This window comes from Pleurodeles waltl, chromosome 10 (genome assembly GCF_031143425.1).
Source record: "Pleurodeles waltl isolate 20211129_DDA chromosome 10, aPleWal1.hap1.20221129, whole genome shotgun sequence".
NCBI lineage: Eukaryota > Metazoa > Chordata > Amphibia > Caudata > Salamandridae > Pleurodeles > Pleurodeles waltl.
The window spans coordinates 693,895,107-693,916,436 of NC_090449.1; the positions used below are offsets into that span (position 1 = coordinate 693,895,107).

Below are 21,330 nucleotides of genomic sequence, written 5' to 3' on the forward strand. Positions count from 1 at the left end.
TGTGAGTGTGCAGGATGAGGGGTATCTCAGGGCAAGTTGAGAGGTTTCTTTTTGCAGGGTGAAATTGTCTTTCTGCAGGGTGAGCAGTTTCTTAGTTCATATTGAGTGGTGTGAGTAGATGGTGAGCGGTATGTGAATGCAAGACTGAGCAAGGCTTATGCATTAAATGAGGGGTGTTGGAGTGCACATTGAGTGCTGTGGATTGTAGGTTGAGTGGTCAGTGTGAAAGGCGTACTGGAGGTGTTTGAGAGCAGAATAAGAGGTTTGTGTGGCGTGTGAGTGCAGGATGAGCAGTGCTTGAGTGCTGGTCAAGTGGTGTTTGAATGCGGGGTGAACAATGTCAGTGCAGGGTGTGTGTGCTGAGTGAGCAATGCACATGAGTGTGCAGGGTGTGTGGTGTCTCAGTGCAGAGATGTGACATGTCTGTGAGCAGTGTGTGTGCCACTAAAGTGCGTGATATGTAATTGTAAGATGAGCGGTCAGCTTGATTGGTGTGGTAGTGATACGTGAGTGCAAGGTGTGAGCTGTGGGAGCAGTGTCTGTACAGAGTGTGTGTCAGTGCAGGGTGAGAGTTGGGTGTGTGCAGCTTGAGAGGTTGGTGGGTACAGATGGAGAGTTGGGTTAGTGGTGTGTCAAGAGAGGATGTGAAGCGTGTGAGTGGAATTTGAGAAGTGTTTTAGTTTGCAGGGCAAGATGTGTGTGAGGGTGCAGGGTGAGAAGTGTGTTTGAATCCAGGGAGAATGGTGTGTGAGTAGAGCATGAACAATGTATGTGCATTGAGTGAGTGAGGAAGGTCAGTGATGAGTGTGTTTGTAGGGTGACAGTGTTTGAGTGCTGAGTGAGAGTTGTTTGAGTGTGCAAGCTGAGGTGAGGGTGTAAAGGTGAGTGGTCTGTGTGAGAGGTGTTTTGGTGGTCTGTGAGTGCATTTTGAGAGGTGCGTGATTAGTGTCTCAGTGCAGGGTCGGCGGTGTATGAGTGCAGGGTGAGCAGTGTCTGGGTTCTGGCTGAGTGGTGTTTGGGTGCCGGGTGATAAGTGGGTGAGTAGAATGGGAGAAGTGGGTAAGTGCAGAATGAGCGGTTTATGTGTGCATGATCAGTGGTATGGGTTCAGAATGAGTAGTGTTCAGGTGCAGAGTGAACAATGGGTGAGTGCAGGATCAGAGGTGGGTGAGTGCAGCATGAGTGGTGGGTGAGTGCAGGTTGAGCGTTGGGGGACTCCAGGGTGTGTGGTGTAAGAGTGCAGTGTTCATGATGTATGACAACAGTGTTAGTACAGAGGGTGTGGTTAGTGAGAGGTGTATGAATGCAGAGTGCACAGTTTGTGAGAGCAAGGTGAGAGGGGTATGTGAGTGCAGGGTGACTGGTACACCTGTGCTATTGCAGTGTAAGAGGTGTGTCAGCATGAGTGTAGGTTGAGATGTGTCCCCGCGTGTATGCTTTTGTGAGTTCCAGCTACATCAGATTAAAACCAGACCTATTGGCATTCCCAATGTTTGTTTCATTTGTGACATGTTTTATAAGTAAGGAGATGTAAGTACATATTAATACAATGCCAAAGATGACGTTTGTTATTTTGGCATCTTTCAATATAATTCTTTGAGGGTTCATAATATCTTGACTAAGAACCAAAGACAGCCTCGCAGTTATTCCTTCCAACTAAACGTGTGCCATGTTTTTCACTCTTAAAATATGGGGATCCAGCAATCAATCAAATTGATTGTTGACATATCAGTTGAGGAGCACACAGTATGCTTAACTGCTGAGAATGTAAAATTCTAAATTAGGCGATTTTCCTGATTTTTAAGGATCTCCGTTGCTTCTTCAAATATAGCAATTTAAAGCTTCTTTTTCAAGGCATTGTTTGCTTTGCTTAAGCTTTGTAATTTGTCTTCTACAACCATTTTATAAAATTTTGAGGAAGCATGCTAGTAGGGTCAGTCAGTGTTAGAACTTTCATTTTAGACGATGCTGGAACATCTGAGTAAGTCACGTGAATTGATGGGTATAGTATATTTATCAGCCTCAACAAAGAAAGAGAGGATTTTTTTGTCATGTTTTTTAACAGTGGCCATCATTCGATTTTGGGTTAGGTTAATGTTCTGGTATTGTAGAACATCTCTCAGCATTTCATATACCACTTTTTCACAAGTGGCAGCTTTCAATTTGAAAAAGTAGGGATAGATGTATGCATTTTGTTTCGGTTTATAGATGCACTGTTATTAATGACTGGGTTAAGAAATTCAGGTCCCAAGCCAAAAGAAGTGGTCTAGAATTTATGATCAGTTTTAGATTGAAAAAAAGTCGACCTTCATCGCAGCGGAACCATGTAGAATTACAGAAAGTCTTGCTTGGTGCATTATTATGGAAGCAGTATAAATGTATTAGATAATCACATTGCTTAACGTTTTAGCCCAGAGCGCATATTTATGTATAATGTCCATTAGCCCTGACAATCGCAACATTGTAATGATCACACACAGTACTTGAGACTGTCAACAGTACGGATATATGGTTACCAATGCTAACAAAACTGTACAAACCTTTTCCTTAAAGATCGAAACAAAACAATAATTATGACAATTGTTACAAGTACCAACCATAACATTAAAAAAATATATACCTAAACAACTAAAAAACACATTCTGATGGCTTATGCGGAAGCTTTCACCAAAACAAACTAATATCAAAACTTATAGATTTCAAGTGATATCAGTCATCACAAAAGAAAATGAAATCCTGCTTTGTTTATCAACATTTCTTCGAAAATAATATTACGTTTAATTCTGACCGCGTTACAATATTCTATAACTATGCTGATGACATCCAGCTATTGGTTAACATCAGCGAAACAGTCCTATTTCTACATTAAATTTTTTCAGGGTTCCAGTTGAATGCTGAATCATAGTAGAATATGCGCTAACATCGAGTTGGCCACTTTCAATCTGGCTGCCTGCCCTTGGTCGCTCCTCAGTACCGGGGACAAGCTTGTAATTAGGAGTTTTTTTTTCCATCGGACCTATAAATTCCAATCCACTGGATTTGAGTTTTTCGGATCCTATAAATATGGGCCCATACACCAGGCCCCATGTAATGGGGTTCTACGTCTCTCTTCATAGTAAACCAACCAAACTGTAGACATTTTCACCCCTTCCTTATATAAAAAAAATGTGCATAATGCGTGCCTGCTCTGGGTTTAAAACCCTGCATCACAATGTTTCTTCTTTTCATTGCCAGACTCAAAGAGGATGCCCTTTTTTTGTAGAATAAGGTCCCACTCCTGCGTCAGTGAACACCTCCTCCTATTAAAAACTATGAAAACATAAGTCGGCCCTGCGTAGAACGGTTGCTGTGTTGATTTGCTCTACTTTGGCTAGGAGTTGTTTGGATCCTGTATGTGACTTGGGTATTGAGTCCCATTCAGCTGTCCTCTTTCCCCGGCGACTTTGCATTTTAAATCATATACACAGGGCTTTCCACAGGGTGAGTCGCGCCATGCAGTTTGGAAAGGATTCATAGTTATGCTTCTTTGGCCACGCTCCTTTCAAAAACCTCTACATTTTTGATCCCACTTAAAGCCCTGCATCGTTACACAAGAAGGCATACCACATGTCCACGATAGCCAACTGAAAACTTTCTTCATGCATAGAAGTATAAAGCAGAGAGGCTATCAGTGTTTAATTTAAGCAGGTGATTGCCAGTTGAGTCCACCGCACTCATTTTTGGGGACTGGCACTTATATTTTCTTCGTCAGATATTGGTCGCAAGCAAATAAGAGAGGGAAAAGACACAAAGTGAAAACTAGGAGGAAAAGAGAGACGGTGAAGCAGGCCCACAGGGAGAGAGTAGGAACCTGCAAGATTTAGATAAAGGGGCAGCAGTGTCTGGTAGTGGACTAGAGAGACCTGAAGTGAATCCAAGACTACAGAGCATTGGTATTCTGCCCACCGATTTTTAATAGAACAACCGAAGCCCAGCTTTGGACACCAGAACTCAACCTTTTACAAACTAAACACTGGGGGCTATAAAACAGTGTCTAATTTCACAGCAATCCTAACTGTTTTAATATACAGTTGGAATGTCCCAAGAGATCAGGCAAAATAATATAAAGTGCATTGGCATTTCGCTCTTGGCCTGGTCACATAAACAAGAACACACTAGATGATTTGGCCTTGGGACCTCGCAGCATTGCCAAGAACAGCTGGAAAAACAGTGCTTAGCAATATGCTTCGGCCAGCTTTCATTTTTAATATTACTATCTGTTTAATTGTCCAGGAGCTGCGTACTATAGCAGAATATCAGCGGACACTTGAACTTAAAAAGTCATCACTTTTCATTATTTAATCGACATGCTATTTGTTTTTGAGTAACAAAATATAATCGGAGAGTACTGTCTACATCCTGCCAGAAACTGACTAACACAAGTACTTTTAAAGACAACCTTGATCAACTATAAGCATCAGGAGATTTCTTCCGGCGTCTTGGGATCCTTTCCTGAAGAAGGTTTCTTGGTACTTCATCCACCACTCAAACCAGTGTAAAAGCGGGAGGTGAAAATGCCTTTGTCCCAGGCTCCTGATTTTGCATGGTCTGTATTGCCTTGATCAGTGCAACTTCTTGTCAGTGACGTAACAAAGGCTCCCGCAGCCCCCACGGAGGTTAGGGCGAGCGCCAGGTTGTCCTATCAGCACAGTACGCTGTGCAGGGGCTGCAGGCCCCTGACTGGGTTCAGGGCAAAGGGCCACCCTCAAGGTACTGCGCAGGGGTGGAGGGAAGGGAGGGGCAGGGGCTGAATTTTCATTTCGCCACTACTTCTTCTCTTATCCTTCAAAAGGTGACTTTCACCAGACTTTCAGGAGCAGGGTTCCCACCTCAGGCCAGGAAAAGTTAAAGTTGCAGAGTGGATGGGATGATGTCGAATAGTCATCAGAATATTTATTTCAAACAGCATGCTTAAAGTAGCTTAGCTCGAGAAAATTGTGGTTCTTCTCCTTTAAGTCTCAGTCAATTTCTAGGTGAAAAGTACAAAGTGGATTAAGCAGGTATTGGGGTTTTGAGGCATAGGTTTAATGTGTATCCATGTATACTGCTTTAACTATATAGCACTAAACGCTACTGAGCATCCTTACTATTTAAGCTGCTGGAAACATAAAGTAACAGTTAACATTTCAGTCTAAAACTGGATTTACTTTTAAGTGGATTCGCACCGCTTCAAGCCAGCAGTATTATGTCAGCAGATCTAATGTGGGTGTAGTGGCACAGTGCAGGTCCAGCGAAAGTGGGGTGGAGAAAACGAAGACTTGAATTTGATGTTTGTCCAAAACAGGATTGACATAAAACACTACACTTTTGGTAATCCCTAACATAGTCAGGCAATCTGTTTCCTGAATCAAGGTTTATTCGAGGCTATTGTTTTTAATTTCTTACTAAAACGCTACTTTATGAATGTTTGCTTTTCAGCATGTAGATATGTGGTAGTATTACATGTGTGGCTTTCCAATTATGTTTCTTTCAGAATAAGCTACAAACTGTTACCAAAGACAGTGTTAATCTGCATTAAAGGATCGTATTGCAATTGCAAATCACATCTTGATTTTTATGTCTGGTGTTAGCAAAGACCTTTTGATTTTACTAAAATTATACATTTTATTTACTTACCTATAAGGGCTCTTTATCAGTAGGTCTGTTATTGTGCCATCCACATTTTAGTTCACCCACTACAGCACAGGGCAGTGGCTCAGCCCATTTAACCATTGTCCGACTTCACTGTGAGTGATAGCATTCTGCCCTTTCACAGGGAGGACATCTGCCCACAAAGTAGTTCCCTTCACTCCAGGGATCACTAGTGCACTGTGTGTTTCTGCTTCTAGCCAATTTTGTTTAGGTCTGTTGTTAAATAAAACTATCTGAATTCGCCAAAATGTATCTATAATAATATACCTACTTACAGGAGCTTCACCAGCCCTATTTACTCAGCATCCTATTGTTGTGCTGTTCATATTTTTCTTCTTCCTTTTGCAACATGCAACATAGGGTAAAGGGTCAGTTCACTTCAGCCATTAACTAACTTCACTGCTCTTTCACAAGATTTCACAGGGGGCACACCCACACATTAAGTAGTTTTCTTCAGTACCAAAGCCTGCCATGCCAAGGTGTGCTATTTGATACCAACAAATATGTTTTGCTTTCAATTATTTTTGTAACACTGGCAAGGATCGAATATCTCCCACAACAATAAAGGTTTACAAAAACAGACCATGACAAAACTAAACTGAACAAGCACTGTCAAAGATAAAAGGCTGGCAGCCAACACTAGGTCAGTTGGGTTTGCCAGTGCAAGTTTGTATATTAGTGAGGGTCTTGTACCTCCAACAACAATAAAGCTTTACAGAAGTCATGACGAAAGAAAATAAATAAAAACAAGCATTGACAAAGCCAAGAGGCAGACAGACAGCACCAGACCCACCTATTTTTCCAATTCTTGACTTAATTTGCGAACCAGAGTGAGCTCCAGGCTGGGGGGGTAGTGGTGCAGTGCTGCTTTCCAGTAGCAGTGCCCTTCTGACCAAAGAAAATGACTACCGTCTTAGCCCATTTAGTTGTAAAACCCTATTTTTCGTCCAGGGTTAATGGCAAAGAGACAGGACTGTAGCGACTGAAAAAGCTACATGGTCCTTCAAACCATAAAATACAACCAAGTGTCGGCAGTGTATGATCAACACTGTACTGAAAAACCAATGACGATGGCCTATAATGTGCGCCCAGATAGATATCAGAATGGATTGGGGAAAACTCGGACACTCTGCATGTGATGTTTTACCTGTTTGAAAGGGGGTGCCCATCCTACCCCATGGAATGTGTTAGGAAAGAGGGAAACATTTCCTTGAAGTGTTGTCAGCATTCGCCACCATAGACAAGCTGTTCACCAGTGTTGAATGTTGCCCAAGGGTCAGTCATAACCAAGAGCACTGCACCTCCAACATCCATGAATTCTAAAGCACCAGAAAAATATGTGTTTGAAATATTTAGTTACAGTAACTGCCTGCTAAAGAATTCTGTTGTACCTTTCCACTGATCTCCTTACTGGAAAGGAGTCAAACATTGAACCTGCTTTTATCACCATGTGATCCAGAATTGATCCTTGAAGTTCCTCTTTGACATGGCAGCTAGTAAGCTAACCTCTCCATCCCAATGTCATTCAGAGGCAACATTACAAATGTCAGACATGCTTGCCTTTTTATACACTTCAGGATAAATGTCTCAATTGATGCGGGGGAACTAACACACACAATGGCAATAACTATTGAACGGTTTCTAATCCATGAAATGTGAATAAACTTCGAGGATAGCTGTTTGTTTTGGGCGAAGAAGAACATTGTTAATGTGGTTGCTTGTTGAAATGAATCACCAAAAAACCACAGTAACAGAAACGATTGCAGTTCAAAGCACCCTAGACATGACTATAAAGCATAAAGTGAATATATGAGTGTGTGCCAGGAATTGGTGACTAAGTTATTCACAATCTGCAGATGTTCTTTGAACCCCTTTCTTCATTTGTGTAGGTCATTTAAGTATGGATGACTCAGTCTGCACCCACGTTAATTTTCCGTTTATGGTGGTGCAGAGGCCTGTTTGGTATTCTGGTGGTTCCCATATTTTCATTTTTTGTTACAAGCTGCTGACTTAATTTTATAGTGTGAAATTGTTTCACTCACCCGTTGACCTGCGTGACAGGCAAAAATGTAATACAAAATGTGTGATGTCAAGAACCGTTGCTCTTTTGCCAACACACTGTACTTTAAACCAACGGCTTTTACGAAAAATGACACAGCTGATGCCCCTGGTGAGAATTAAGAAAGGACTTGACTTTTCAAACACATCATTACGTATTGTGTTGTATTCCATCATCAAAGATGCATTAAGGTTTTAAGGTATTAGTAGATATCATTCAACATACAAATTTCTGAAGATTAAGATCATTACATCGAGTTACCACGGATGCTGTGGTGTCAACGTTAGTAGAGGTATGCATTCTTTACTCTTCCTTTACCAGCTTGTCTGGTAATTATAAACGTGATTGTATTTATGGACATGTCATTTTGTAACATACGAATCTCTGCTTATCTCCGCAGGAATGAATGCTGCTGTCCGTGCAGTTGTGCGCATGGGAATATATGTAGAAGCCAAAGTGTACTTTATATATGAGGTGAGTTTTTGTTCCGAATTTGGGTGCATCAACTTTTTATTTCTGTTTTACGTCATTTTTAAAATAAGCTTAAGCATCTAGATGGTATTTATTTTAAAATTGTGTTAAATGTATGTTCTGCATAAAATTGGCACTATTCATGCAAAGTGTCTTAATGTTGCTCGACAATGCAAAATATATGTTTTTAATAAAATGTGAAGTGAGATTTTAAGCCTCTCCCTTAGTTGCTTCCTGATGTGTATGTTCTTAATTTAGCATTCAACATCAGAAATGGTGTGCAACTATTATCGGCGAATTTCAGTGGCTTAGAAAGGAATATCAGAGAGGTCCTCTGCTGAGAGTAACATGTTTTTGGCTAAAATAGTACATAATTTACAGACCTCCCACAAAATAACGAGAGTTAGCAAATAGCTGAATACCCACTGTCAGACCCCGATTTGGGGAGGCGAGGGTGTTAGGGGCACAAGGCACAAACGGGCTACTGAGCCCAAACTGTAGTAGCAGAGGTTTTTTGCCACTGGCGTCCAGGGCTCTGGAAACTGGACCAAGTACAACCCTTTCTGCATTGACTCTTTGGGTGTGAGAGCAAGCAGGCACAATCTTCACAGATCATAGTGTTGGGGGCAAGATATCAAGATTCAACTATCATTGAATAGACAATATATGCTATTGTCAACGCAGTACTTGTCTTTCTGGAAAAGAAAGTGATTTTAATCTGAAAGTAAAGTCACTAGTGTACAGTTGAATCGATATAAATACAAGCCAAGATTCTTGATATCACTTTCTCTGTATTTCTAAGAGTCTAGGTGAGATTATTCTCAGGTGCAACTAGCTCAGATGTTCTCACTGGCTGCTCAGTCCAACAGATTTATCATTCCTTTATCACCAAAATAATTATCAGTAGCAGCGGGGTGAAGTGGCCCACACATTTTCGTGTCATGTGTATCCTGGCAGGATAAGCCCCAAAGTCTACCAGCAGGAATGCTCTCAACAGTCTTGGTGTACATTGGATGCAGCCACACCATCCCTCCTTTGCATTGTTTTGATGCGGGTCCACAGCCTTTCTGAGTGGCATCAGAAGACTGATTGGTGAGGCAAGTCTTTGTGACACCGCCCAGCTCAGCAGTGACAGCTGTCGAAGTAGACTGGTGGCATACTCTCAGCAGAGATAATTGTGGCCCCCAAGCTGAATATGTTTATGGTGATTTCATGGCATTAGCAACTCCTGGGCAGACTGGCTCTTTGCTCATTGGTGCCACAGTCCTTCACCCTTCATTAGGGATGTCAGCACCTGAAGATTGAACCTGTGGACAGCTGTGTGGTGATACACTTCTTGACACAGCTCACTACATGATTTGCACAGAGAGATGTGGAAGACTGTTACTCAGCACAGGGCCTCTTCTTGCACACTTGCATGGAGCATCAGCTTTCTTTGGGGGCTCTCCAAACCTAGAATACACACACATCTTTGCTCCTGGACAGTCTGTCCTCCTCCAGGGCCAGGCACACTCCTTCTCTCCCTTAGCAGACTGGTCTGTGTAGAAGATTTCATCCCTGGTTACAAAGCAGGTAATTTGTGCACTCTGTGAGCACTCCATTCCTTGGTAAAGAAAAACTTGGATCTGAAACAAGGTGGGGTGGTTTGAATGCTGCTTGCATACCCATATTCCGTATAGGGATGTGGATCCACTGTCTCAAACATCAGAACTGGTTTGTATTGGTTTTGTTTTGGGTACTCTCCTCAGGTTACAATCCAGGCAGAGCTTTTGTGTAAAGTGATGCTTCTCACAGCCAGTAGCATTGGATCTGACTCCAAGCAGGAGCATCCAAAGCATGAACACAGTGGAGTGAGTTGCCTTTACCTGACTGCCATCATCGTTCGTGAAGCAGTATTTAGAGGCAGACAAAAGGAAAAGCGTGACCTAGAAGCTTTGTCTAGGGAAGCTATCCTCCATCTCCTTCCCTGATAAGAGATATTCAAAATGAATCCTCTTGGCCTTAGTATTCATACTCACAAGTACCCAAAGTCCTACTAACAGACATAATGCCTTAATGTTCAGTGGGATTTGTTGTCAAAACATGACACAACTATACAGAAAAGACACAGAGATGCCAACACTGACTTTCCCTTTTGTTCCTATACTTCATACATAAATGTTCGTAGTTATTATGTCAATAAACCCACAAAGAAATATTTTGCCACAGTTATGTGTTATCTATGTTTCCTTTGCATGAACTAGGAGGTCTTCGATTGCATTGCAATAAAACCAGGTCTTTGGACAAGTTTCAAACCACCACCAACAAAATTGCAATTTGAAACAATGAAATTTGCTACTTACGTTTTTATATATTTGCGTATGTATTTATTAATATGTATTGCATTTATCTTCATTGATCCATATTTATTTTCAGTTTTGTGAAAAAATGGTGCTGCAATTAGTATATTTCCACATTTACCTAAATCGCAACGACAAACTGCCTGATGGACTAAGAAGACATATATGATACATCACGTGCATGCAGTATGCTCATTTGAAAAGAGTACTGTAGTATAAACACATGCACATTAGGAACTTAAAGCTTCATTAGAAACCGTGTCCTTTTTCTACCTCTCTGTGAGTCGACACCCACCTTTGTCACTCATTGTAGACAACATTGAAAATAACTCAAAATAAGTATATCTTCATTTTTCAGGTTTAAAATAAACTCCAAGTAACATTGTATAATTTGTTTTTTTCTGTTTTGTGTATGTGTAAAAGTTAGTGAAAACAGATACGTTATGAGCTTTAGTTATTATAGGTAGCAATTTCCTCCATCAAAGACCCATTTATTGGTATTTTTTCAAACACTGATTATCATAGTTCATTTTATGAACACCACTACACCACTCTGCCGATTCCAGCTACAGAATGAATGCCCAGTATACACATGCAGAAATGTACATCCTTTTTAAACTTTGTAATGTCATACCCTGCAGTAGCCGTTCCTACTTGAGGCCAACTTAAAATTCAGCGGTAATGGAACAAAAAGTTCATAAAAAGTGATCTTGAGCACGCAATTTTCGCTGTATTTAGCAGCATATTCCCGTATAACCTCTCCTTTGGTTAACTTTAAAATTCGCTGCCAACACATGTTGCCACTTATAGGACAGTATATGTAACAAAAGCACCAGTTGCTTGCCTCATAGCGTAGCCACCCAATATTTTGTATTTCCTTATGACTTCCAGCTTGATTCCACAGTTCAGCTTATAAGTATATCGTGAGTCTGGTTGATGTCTTGGTAAAAGGAGCATGACTACATGTAACCATAACCGTTTTCCTGTGCTCACTACATCAAACAATAATTGCCAGTCATTTCAATAACCTGCCCATAAGCAAGAGCTCCTTACAGCACAATAACATCAATTAAAGCATAGCGACATGTCAGTTAGTACACGGTTCTCACTATAAGGAGTTGAGATGCAGCATGTGAACCTGACCTTGGACTTTTCCGGTGAAAGACAATTCAAGTTCTGAGTGGAGCCTTTTCAGAAAAATGAAACTGTAAAGGACTTTTGTTTTGAACCTTTCCAGGGCTTTTAAAATATTAGCATAGATTATTAGATTCTACTGACAGCTAACTCGATTTTAAGGTATATTCCAGACATTGATGTTGGCATTTAGCTGACAAGTTACCAGTTTTAATTTTCAATTGTAAAAGATCTGCTGAATTTGTCATTATAACCGCATTCATGATTGGTGCCTCTGGCTTATGGCAAACTATTCTGCTCTGGATGGTCTACTTTTTTGTATTTTTTAGGAGATGTGGAAACGATTATTTATATTATAGTTTTTATGTTCTGTTTGGCTTAGTGTATGGTACGTTAATCTTTTGTTATTAGATCGATTATATGTGTTTGTTATGTCGAGGCCTACAAATTAATGTATCTGGCATTGTTACACTGTACAAAAAAATTAAAAACAAATAAAAAAGCTGCTATTAGTCAGTTTTTGTAAACTTCTGAAAAAGAGTTGACATATATTTAAAAATGTCCTTATGGTGTGATAGGAATAAATGTTGCCTAGCTATAAATTTGGCATTTTTTCAACCTGCCATAAAGCCCTCACAGTTAGTACTTCAAAGGAACTTGTAAAACTGGTTCTCGCGGTACAATCGCCCAGAAAAAAAACAGTACTTCTTAGCTGTAGAATTACAATGCTCCCGGGCCTTACCTGAAACAGGAAACCGATGTTTTGTTTCTAGCAACATGTAATCTGGAAACACACCCTCTAAAACACATAGTGCGTAAAACTGTGCATGTGTACAATTTTCCAGTACAACCTACCGATCTCGCATGGCTTAATAGGTGTGACTTGAATAATGTATTTTCTGGTATGAAACACCACAGTAACGATGGAATTATTCGAGTTAATTATGAACAGTTTATAACATAGTCAGAGGATTAACTGTTGGCATTGGTTGCGGGCTACAATACTTCAGAAATAATTCAGCAGAACAAACGTGGGAAGTGTTGCAGCTGGGTTTTGCTCTACAAAACCCAGTGAACACCCACAAATGATTAGGTTTGTGAGTGCTTGCAAGCCTTTTGCAGGTGGTTTACCACTATGGTGAAATTTTACTTTTGGAAAGGTGGGGCAATAAATGCCGTACTGTTATTTGACGAAGGAACTATATCACACTCATATGTCATTGGGATGTAGAAGAGATCTCTGCTTTGCCTGTGCAGGAAAATAGTATATACGCATTTCCGCACTTAATCGTGGATTTTCTACCTAATGTAATATCCACAGGAGTAAAGCTGTAGTACTCTTATAAATCTATGACTTTATGTACTCCTTAAAAGTCAGAATGCTCCAAATGTAGGTAAAAACCGATGTGATTAGTTTTCTAATTGTCCTGGGCTTTGTGAATTAGGCCCAATGTGAGGACCGGCCACATGGATGTCCTCAAAAAGGGTTATAAAAATTGAAACGAAAATGTAGAGCTCATGCCTTAAAATGATATGAATGCTGTTGCAAATGTAATGGAGCGTTCACTTGATATTAAAACGTATTTCATTAATATTTTTTCTTTGGTAGTTTTGACTCACTCTGCTCCAGCAGTATTATACTTTTTAGAAGCAAATTATGCAGATTCATCATTACTGGATGATGGAATTGTACGAGTGTGAGTAAGGGCAGCATGAACAAGTGAATCTGATTACCCAAGCTTGATGAGGTGCCTAGAACTTTCTGTCAAGTCCAAAATTTGTTTTTCTTATTTATCTTCGTAACGGAGTGTGCATTATGATTAATATCAACTTCTGAAAGGGGCATGTTAAGCACCTAGGAGCCAGATGTACTATGTGATTTAGCGGTGACACAGCATGCAAATCACCAATTTACTGGGTTTTATTGTGTTATAAACCCATTGTGCAATTTAGAAAAGTTTTTCTCTGAGGGTACCAGAGAACTCGCAGCAAGATGGCCGTACATTAGTGTAGCTCTGCCAGCTGGGTATTAAATCCCACTCAAAATCCTTCCATCTGCTCAATAATCTCATGATAGTTGGCTGCCACAAGCACTGCCCTGGCCAGTGCAACACATGAATTCCTTTTTGTGGCTCCGGGGTCCTTCTGAGCGACTACAGCAGCTCGCGGCTCATCGCCATGCTGAATGTGCCCGCGCCATAATCTGTGGCTTATCTGAACCGGTGCCACCCGCCGTATTACATTAGTTGGGAAGATGCGGCCTCTGTCATTGCTCCAGCTGGCGTAGAAGGCACCCAGGTGCCCGGCAGCTGGCTGCAGCCTTCAGAAACCTGCTGGAAGGCATTTGGAGATGTGACTGTCGAGGACCGCTGAGGAGTGCAGCCTCAAAGGCCTGCATGGAAGCTTAGGTGCGGAGGGGAGGTGGACTACACCTGCTACTTCACTGCTGTGTGGGGCCCTGCAACTGGGCCGCTTTCCTGCCTGGCGCCTTTCAGGGATACCTGTGCAGCCGGGGGACCCAAGCACACTGCCTGGGATGCGTGAGACACCTAGCTGAGAACACAAATGAGGGGCCGGACGGGCCACGGAGCTCACTCAATAGAAAGAGGCCTGGCGATGAAACGTGAAACCAGGGGGCATTTGTAGCCTGTTATGGGAGGTGCTGACTATTATATCACAGCCAAGGCAGGACATAGCTGTTAGTGATCACCCTGGCCCTCCTTTCTGCAGCCTGTAATGGGAGAAGCTACTGGAGATCTTGGTCTGCAATGGGGCCCGGGAGGAGCAGAGCGAGGCCTAGAAGTGAGCCTAGAGCAGATTGACTCAGCCGCTCTCACATTGCCATTAACAACCGTCAGAGCTGCACTCAGACCTCTTTGCATGTAAAAGACACTATCCTGCCCTAAATGTTCAGCGTTGCCAGGAGATAGTTACCAGTGGACCGCATAACTTACAGCTCTGTATGCCACTGCCTATGGCTAAATATTAAATGTAAGACTTGGGTACCGTTTCAATACTCCGGGACAGCCACTGGGCGTGCCACATGTGGTGCATACTTACCCATTGGCGAAGAGAGGGACGGACATTATACACAGTGGCAATCTATTAAAGTGCTAGAGAGTTGGTGATAATGCCGTATTGCTGTGGGGTGGGAGTGTTGCCTCAACAGCATGCCTATCCCGGGTTCAGCCGGCACAGCAACACGTTCTAGAATATAGGGAGCACAACAGGGAGGTGCTATGGGATAGGTGGACAAACACCAAGCAAGTTTAAATTTTGAAACTTGTGTCTATACAAGGCCATCACATGCTACTCCACCAGATTGAGAACTGGCCTCGGGTTCCCAAGATGAGGCCACACTGGCAGATTCATTATTGGCAATGGCAATGCAAAGTAGTCTCCAGTCCATAGATGGGAAGATAGACATATTGAATGTTAGGATGGATGCGAAACTTAACAAGCAGTCTTCCCATATTACAGAATCCAAATAACGAAAATCTAAAACAGCGGATGACCTGAAGACTGTCAGCATGAAATGTCTCAAAACCTAACGGGTCCTGGCAGTTATTCAGGCTTTGAATGAAGATTTGGAGGCACGATTGCGTCGGAGTAACTTGCACATCACTGGAGCCCCCGAACCAACGAATGCAGGAAAGATGGAAATGTACATGGAGGAGATGCTGACTTCAGTTTTTGGCGCTGATAATCTATCCCAGCTTCTGGTGGTCGAGAGAGCGTGCAGATCACTAATGTGAAACTTCCAAATTATCAAGATAGAGAACTGGTTCTTCGATTGGCATGAGAAAACAGAGATATCGAATACCAAGTCAATTGGGTCACCTTTTATCTGGATTTCAAAGTGGCGGTACAGGTGGCCCGGAAGGAATTTCTGCAGGTGAAGCGAGATATCCAAAAAGCTGACATTCCACATGCCATGCTCTAACCTGCATGCCTGCGGGTTGACTATAAAGGGAAATAAACCATCTTCGCTATGCCCAAAGCTGCCAAAGAATTATCATATCGCTCACCCCGTTCAAACAAGATCAACACACATCAGCACCAGCGATGGATGAGTCCTGAACAAGACCAAACACATTCTCTAGCTGCACCTGGCTAATTTCATACCTGCCCCATCCTGCAAGGTGCTGATGGGTGCTTCTCTCCACATGTTAAATGCGACTTACCAATACTGCTCACCAGACACATTGATGGCAAGACTTTGCTTCAGTACCCGGCCACCTCCGTAGACTTGGAAAGTACTGGGATCCTGACGTCCCCTCACGAGGGAGCACCCCTAATGACTTTGAGAAGTATAATTGAACTGTTGTCATTGACTTGGAATGTTTTCATGTTGCATTTTTTGTTGTTAGGACAGGGCAATGTTTGTATCCTAAAGTGAGAGGGGGGTTTGTTAGGGGAAACTAGTTCATATGTTACCTGTTCAAAGCCTGTGTAACCTACCACTTGACACAACGCACAGCTTACTTCATACACCCATGTGTTAAACTATGTGTACCTACTCTGAATGGCTAATACTGGTGAAGGGAAGTTAATATTACATGGAATGATGGAGGCGCAACAACCTCAATAAAATTAGACTGATTCTCAGATATTTAGAGAGACTCAATATTCAAATTGCTCTCTTACAAAAGACTCACTTAACGCAACATACAGACAGAACTATAGGCTCCAGATGGTCATCCCGCCAGGTGGCATCGTCATACTCTAATATGCTAGAGGGGAACTGATCCTAGTTAAGCACGGAGTCCCCTTCACGATTACAAATTCGCTAGCTGATGATCAAGGCAGACTGACCAACTTCTTAGCAGTCAGTTGACATAATATACACTCACTAGCATCTGACAATATCATATGGGGATACATATCTATACCCCATAGCAGACAGATCTGCATTGGTGGACTAGTAAGAAAAATAGGTAGCAAAGGTGGTCTGGGAGGGAATGAAGGATTATGGCTTGGTAGATATATGGGGCATCAGAAATCAATCCTCAAGAGAGGGCACATTTGTATCACCCGTACACGGAACTTGGTCCAGATTGGACTACTGGCTCATGTTCACTGAAACCTGCCCATGGGTAGATGAGGTCAAACACATGCCTAGAACACTACCAGACCATGCAACCGTATTGCTGTGCTTGACACTTCCAGATATTGCCCCTGCCCCATTTACATGGCGGTTCCGTGCAATGGCACTGCTGGACCCTATATTCAGAGACGTGATTCATAAACCGATTATTTAATATTTTGAGCAAAACATTGTAACTGTAGCCAGGCGAGACAAGAAGTGGGAGGCCTTTAAAGTCACAATCAGAGAGATCTATATTGGCACACAGGCCGGGGTGTTAAAAGCGATCCATACACAACTAAAAAAAATACAGTGTACACACTAGAGTGGTATTACAAACAGTGCCCTGACATGGCCACCCTGGCATTCCTTCGTGAGCATCTAACAGAATTCAATGACCTGGCAGTACAGGAATCACACCATCTATCCAAACACCATATCATGCAATCATACAGTGAAGGGGGGTAGGCCTGGCCACAGCCTTGCTGATAAACCAAGAGTGAAAAAACACCCAGATCCGATTGCTAAAAGAGTAGATGCGGCGGCACATGTATACTACACCGCATTGTCCCTGCTCTCGGCATTTTTATACTAAATTGCAAAGCCCTTCGAGCTCCGCTACATAAGCTCAGATAGATGAACACCTCTCCTAACAGAAAAGCTCTGGGCTGGACGGACTGTCAGGAGAACTCCTTGCCCGCACCTACAAACCACTTATCAGCAGGCATATCAGAAATAAATACTGCCTCTCTCATTGCGTGAGGGCTTGATTGTTACTCTCTTGAAGACAGATAAAGCCCCTGAAAACTGTGAGTCGTACAGACTTCTATCATTAATCAACACTGTTGCGTAGGTTCTCATTATCCTAATGAGACTACTGGATTAGGGCGGCAGAATCATTTGAGCTGCGGGGGATTGAGTCTGATCCTGCACCATGTGACACCTGTCAGCCTAATCCGGGTTTGTTCCGGCTAACTAGCAGTGCCTCATATCCACCCAAGAGCAGGTATGATTGGGGCAGCTGGGCACATGACATACATGACTCCTCAGGGAAATCGTGATCACTGAGATCTCATCTGTTTCTCTCAGTTACATTAGTCTCACGTATGCAAGAACAATCAGAGGCAGAGTAAAGTTCAATATAATTTATTGAAGGGACTGCATCCTTGATAATAAAGCATGTATTGCAATACTTAGGACGATGCCGCACAATAAGATTAAGATTGTGACGAGGAGAGTAAAACACAAGAATAACGCTACCATACTTGTCACCAAACTTTGTAGGGATAGGTCCTACCTAAGCTATGTTAGAGCACAGCATGTACAGCTCTAATTCTGCCTTTCAGGTTCCCCTTGGGAAGAAATCATCCCTCATACCTGAGCAAGAGGCCTGTAGTCTACATATGCAGCTGTAGTGAAGCGATCAGCCATCAGCACTCAGTCATGGTCATCTGGCTGGAATCTCCCTCAAACGTACATGGGTCAAAGTAGTGTATTTATAATAAAACATCTGATGTTCCAAGAAAGGATCGCCACGTAAGAGTGTGTATGTTTCTGTGAAAAAATGGAGACAAAGCGTACCACTTTTGCCAGCAACCTATCTTTGAGAAAAGCACAGAGCTAAAGAAATGTTTTGTCTACAGGCTAAGAACAGCTAGATAGAGAAAATAAAACAAGACCGCAAATGCGGCTAATGTTAAAATAATGTAACAAAGCTAAATAAAATATATCTAGGTTAAAGTGCCCAGCGGAAGGCCTAGTTTGCTAAAATAATGTGTATAACATTATAGCTAAAATGGCTACACAACACACTAACACCATAATATTTGCTAAGATATTGGCACTGCGCCTACAACCTCTCCTCCCCGGTCTGGTCTACCGGGATCAATCTAGTTTTATTCTTTTTCATTCGACCACGCACAGTCTGCGCACCATCTTTGCTTTATTACATCAGGTAGACCCAGAGTTTCCAGCGGCGGCAGTCCTGTTGGGCGCTGCTAAAGCGTTCAATTCTATTGCATGGGAATACATGTTCACTGTCTTGACACATATGGGTGTACCAGAGACGTTTCTACACTGGATACGTCTTCTGTACAATAACCCATTTGCCTGGATTCGGGTAAATGGGTACACGTCAGAGGTGTTCCTATTGGCAGAGGAACGCGGCAAGGCTACCCCTGTTACCATTTTATTCGCCCTTACGCTAGAGCCAATAGCGTGCTTCATCAGTCAGAAACATGCAGACTTTAGGATTTTGCTTACAATCATTAAGTAATTCCCTCTATGCGGATGACATGATATTGCATCTTAGGGACCCTCCAATGCATCTTTCTCTGTGTTTAGATAATACATCAAATTTGAAGACTATTCTGGCCTCTGCTTCAATTGGTTGAAATCTGTTATACTACCTTTTACGCCGGCCACTAACCAGTGCGCACTGGAATATACGCTGAGGTGGGACACTGAGCCGGTTAAGTATCTTGGTGTTTGGATACATAGAGATCCTGAGTCTGTGCTGCAGGCAAACTGTGGCAGGGCCATTTCTAGGCTGGGAGACAAGGTCAACCGATGATCGGTACTGCTGTTGGTGGATAGAATAGCTGTTATCAAGATGGTGATTTTACATAAATTTCTTTATCTATTTGTAAATATCCCAACTGTCCTGCCAGCGTATTTCCTTAAAAATGTACAAAGATTGCTGGTTACACTTATATGGGCCGGAAAACACCTGAGGATCATTTGGGACATACTCAAGTTAATCAAGCCCACAGGAGCTTTAATGCACCAGATTTCTGTTTATATTGTTAGCGTGCTCAGGCACATTTTGCCTAGTATTGGTACACATGACTACATTCCACATATTGCCATTAAACAAGATGATGGCTATCCAATCTCTTTCAGCTATGTTGTTCACAAACGAATGGGAATTCAACACACAGAAATAAATACACTGCACTCCACCATGGCAGCTTGGCACAGACTAGCGTGCTGGGTGTGGATATTTCCACTGTATGCTCCTGCACTACTCTTAAAAGCACCACCCTGATATATCTGTCTCTCACGAAGATAAAGAGCTTCTGATGCTGAATCAGGTAGATGTAACCACTTTAGGAGATGCATATCCCAATGGCAAATTTCTAACCCTCAAAGGCCAAAGGTAGATGCCAACAGAGCACCCTATTATTGGCATCTACCTACTATCGCCTTTATGGGGCCTTGTGCTAGCTATATCCACAGTTTCCAGATGAGCCACCTACACTCACTGTGCCAGTTTTTTACTCACTAACACAACAATAAGGCACCTGATCGCTAACCTTTGCACTGCCACTCAGGCAGACAGTGGGCAAATTGCTAGTAAAGCCTTGGTAGGCTGGAATGAAGCACTCCCACAGCCCCTAAAAGAAGCGGACTGGAATTCTTGCAGTCAACAATTGCACACACTCACTTCCAACTACAAACTGAGAATAATACATTTTAAATTCTTGCCTCAAGTATACTCCTGTAAATCTTCACAAATATGGATTTAGGGATTATGCAAATTGTGTGAGATGTTAATGTGGGGAGGCAGATATTCTATATTTGACCTGGACTTGACCCTCTGTCCTGCAACACTAGCTGCAAATTACAGATGCCCTAACTAACATGATAACAGAACGTGTTAGATGTGACCAAGTGATTTGGCTCTTGGGTTTAATAAATTAATTCAGTCCGCTAACTGAAGATCTGTGCCGGTGGGCCTTTTTGTTTACCAAGAGAAGGGTCGCACTCCACTGGGGCAGTAGGGTCAGTACCACTAAGAAGACTTGGCTACTGGATATGGCTTACTGTCATTCTCAAATGGAACCCTATCAACAGGAACTGCTGAAAGCATCAGGACCCAAAGATATGTGGAGCCCTCTCACTGCATACTTAAGGTCGATATCGAATGACACTCGTGAGGCAGCTGCCGCTGCAGACTCATTAATGTATGCGCGTGTGAGCTGTTGGTGATATGCAATAAAGCTTAACATGCTAATGCTTCTGGTCATGTGACCTTTGTGGTGTGGAGATGCGGGAACAGGTATTATGTATGTTTGTATATGATGTTTCTTACCTGAGTGTGAGTTGTTACTTATTGCAAAACAAAATAAATAAAATAATTGAGCACCGATTTGCAATTTGGGAGGAGTGTGTTTTGGGCATCCCTTCCTAATTGAAAATTGGTAGCATATGTATCAGTGGTTTATGACTGTAATTCCAGTTGCAAACCATTGAGCAGTTACCGTCTCCCAGGTTGCGGTGGTAACTGATTTGGAAAGAGGATGGGGTCCCCTTTATACTCCTTCCTCATTGGGAATCAGTGACAACTTTGGAGGAAGTAGGCAGTGGTCCAGAAGACCACTAGCAACTCTCACTTACGTTTTTTTAAATGGCAAACATTTTTTTAAAGCAACCCATTTCCCTTAAGAAAATCAAGCTGCTTTAAAATAAAAATCCATTTTGAAATGCAATCACTGGGATTATGACCAATGAATATTAACAGTTAGGTAGGTCATTCTGTGACCCCCTGTGATTCCCTATTTGCCGACCTG

The 21,330-nt window shown here is 42.2% G+C and overlaps 1 protein-coding gene across 5 annotated transcripts in view; it reads left to right on the top strand.

Annotated features, from left to right (window-relative positions):
- The window catches only part of PFKP (phosphofructokinase, platelet), a 248,576-nt gene that overhangs the window by 17,928 nt on the left and 209,318 nt on the right, over positions 1–21,330 (top strand). For all 5 annotated transcript variants that reach the window (XM_069211197.1, XM_069211198.1, XM_069211201.1 and 2 more), the window contains exon 2: positions 8,130–8,203. In XM_069211197.1, coding sequence (XP_069067298.1) covers positions 8,130–8,203 — 74 coding nt within the window. The remainder of the gene's footprint in view (positions 1–8,129; positions 8,204–21,330) is intronic.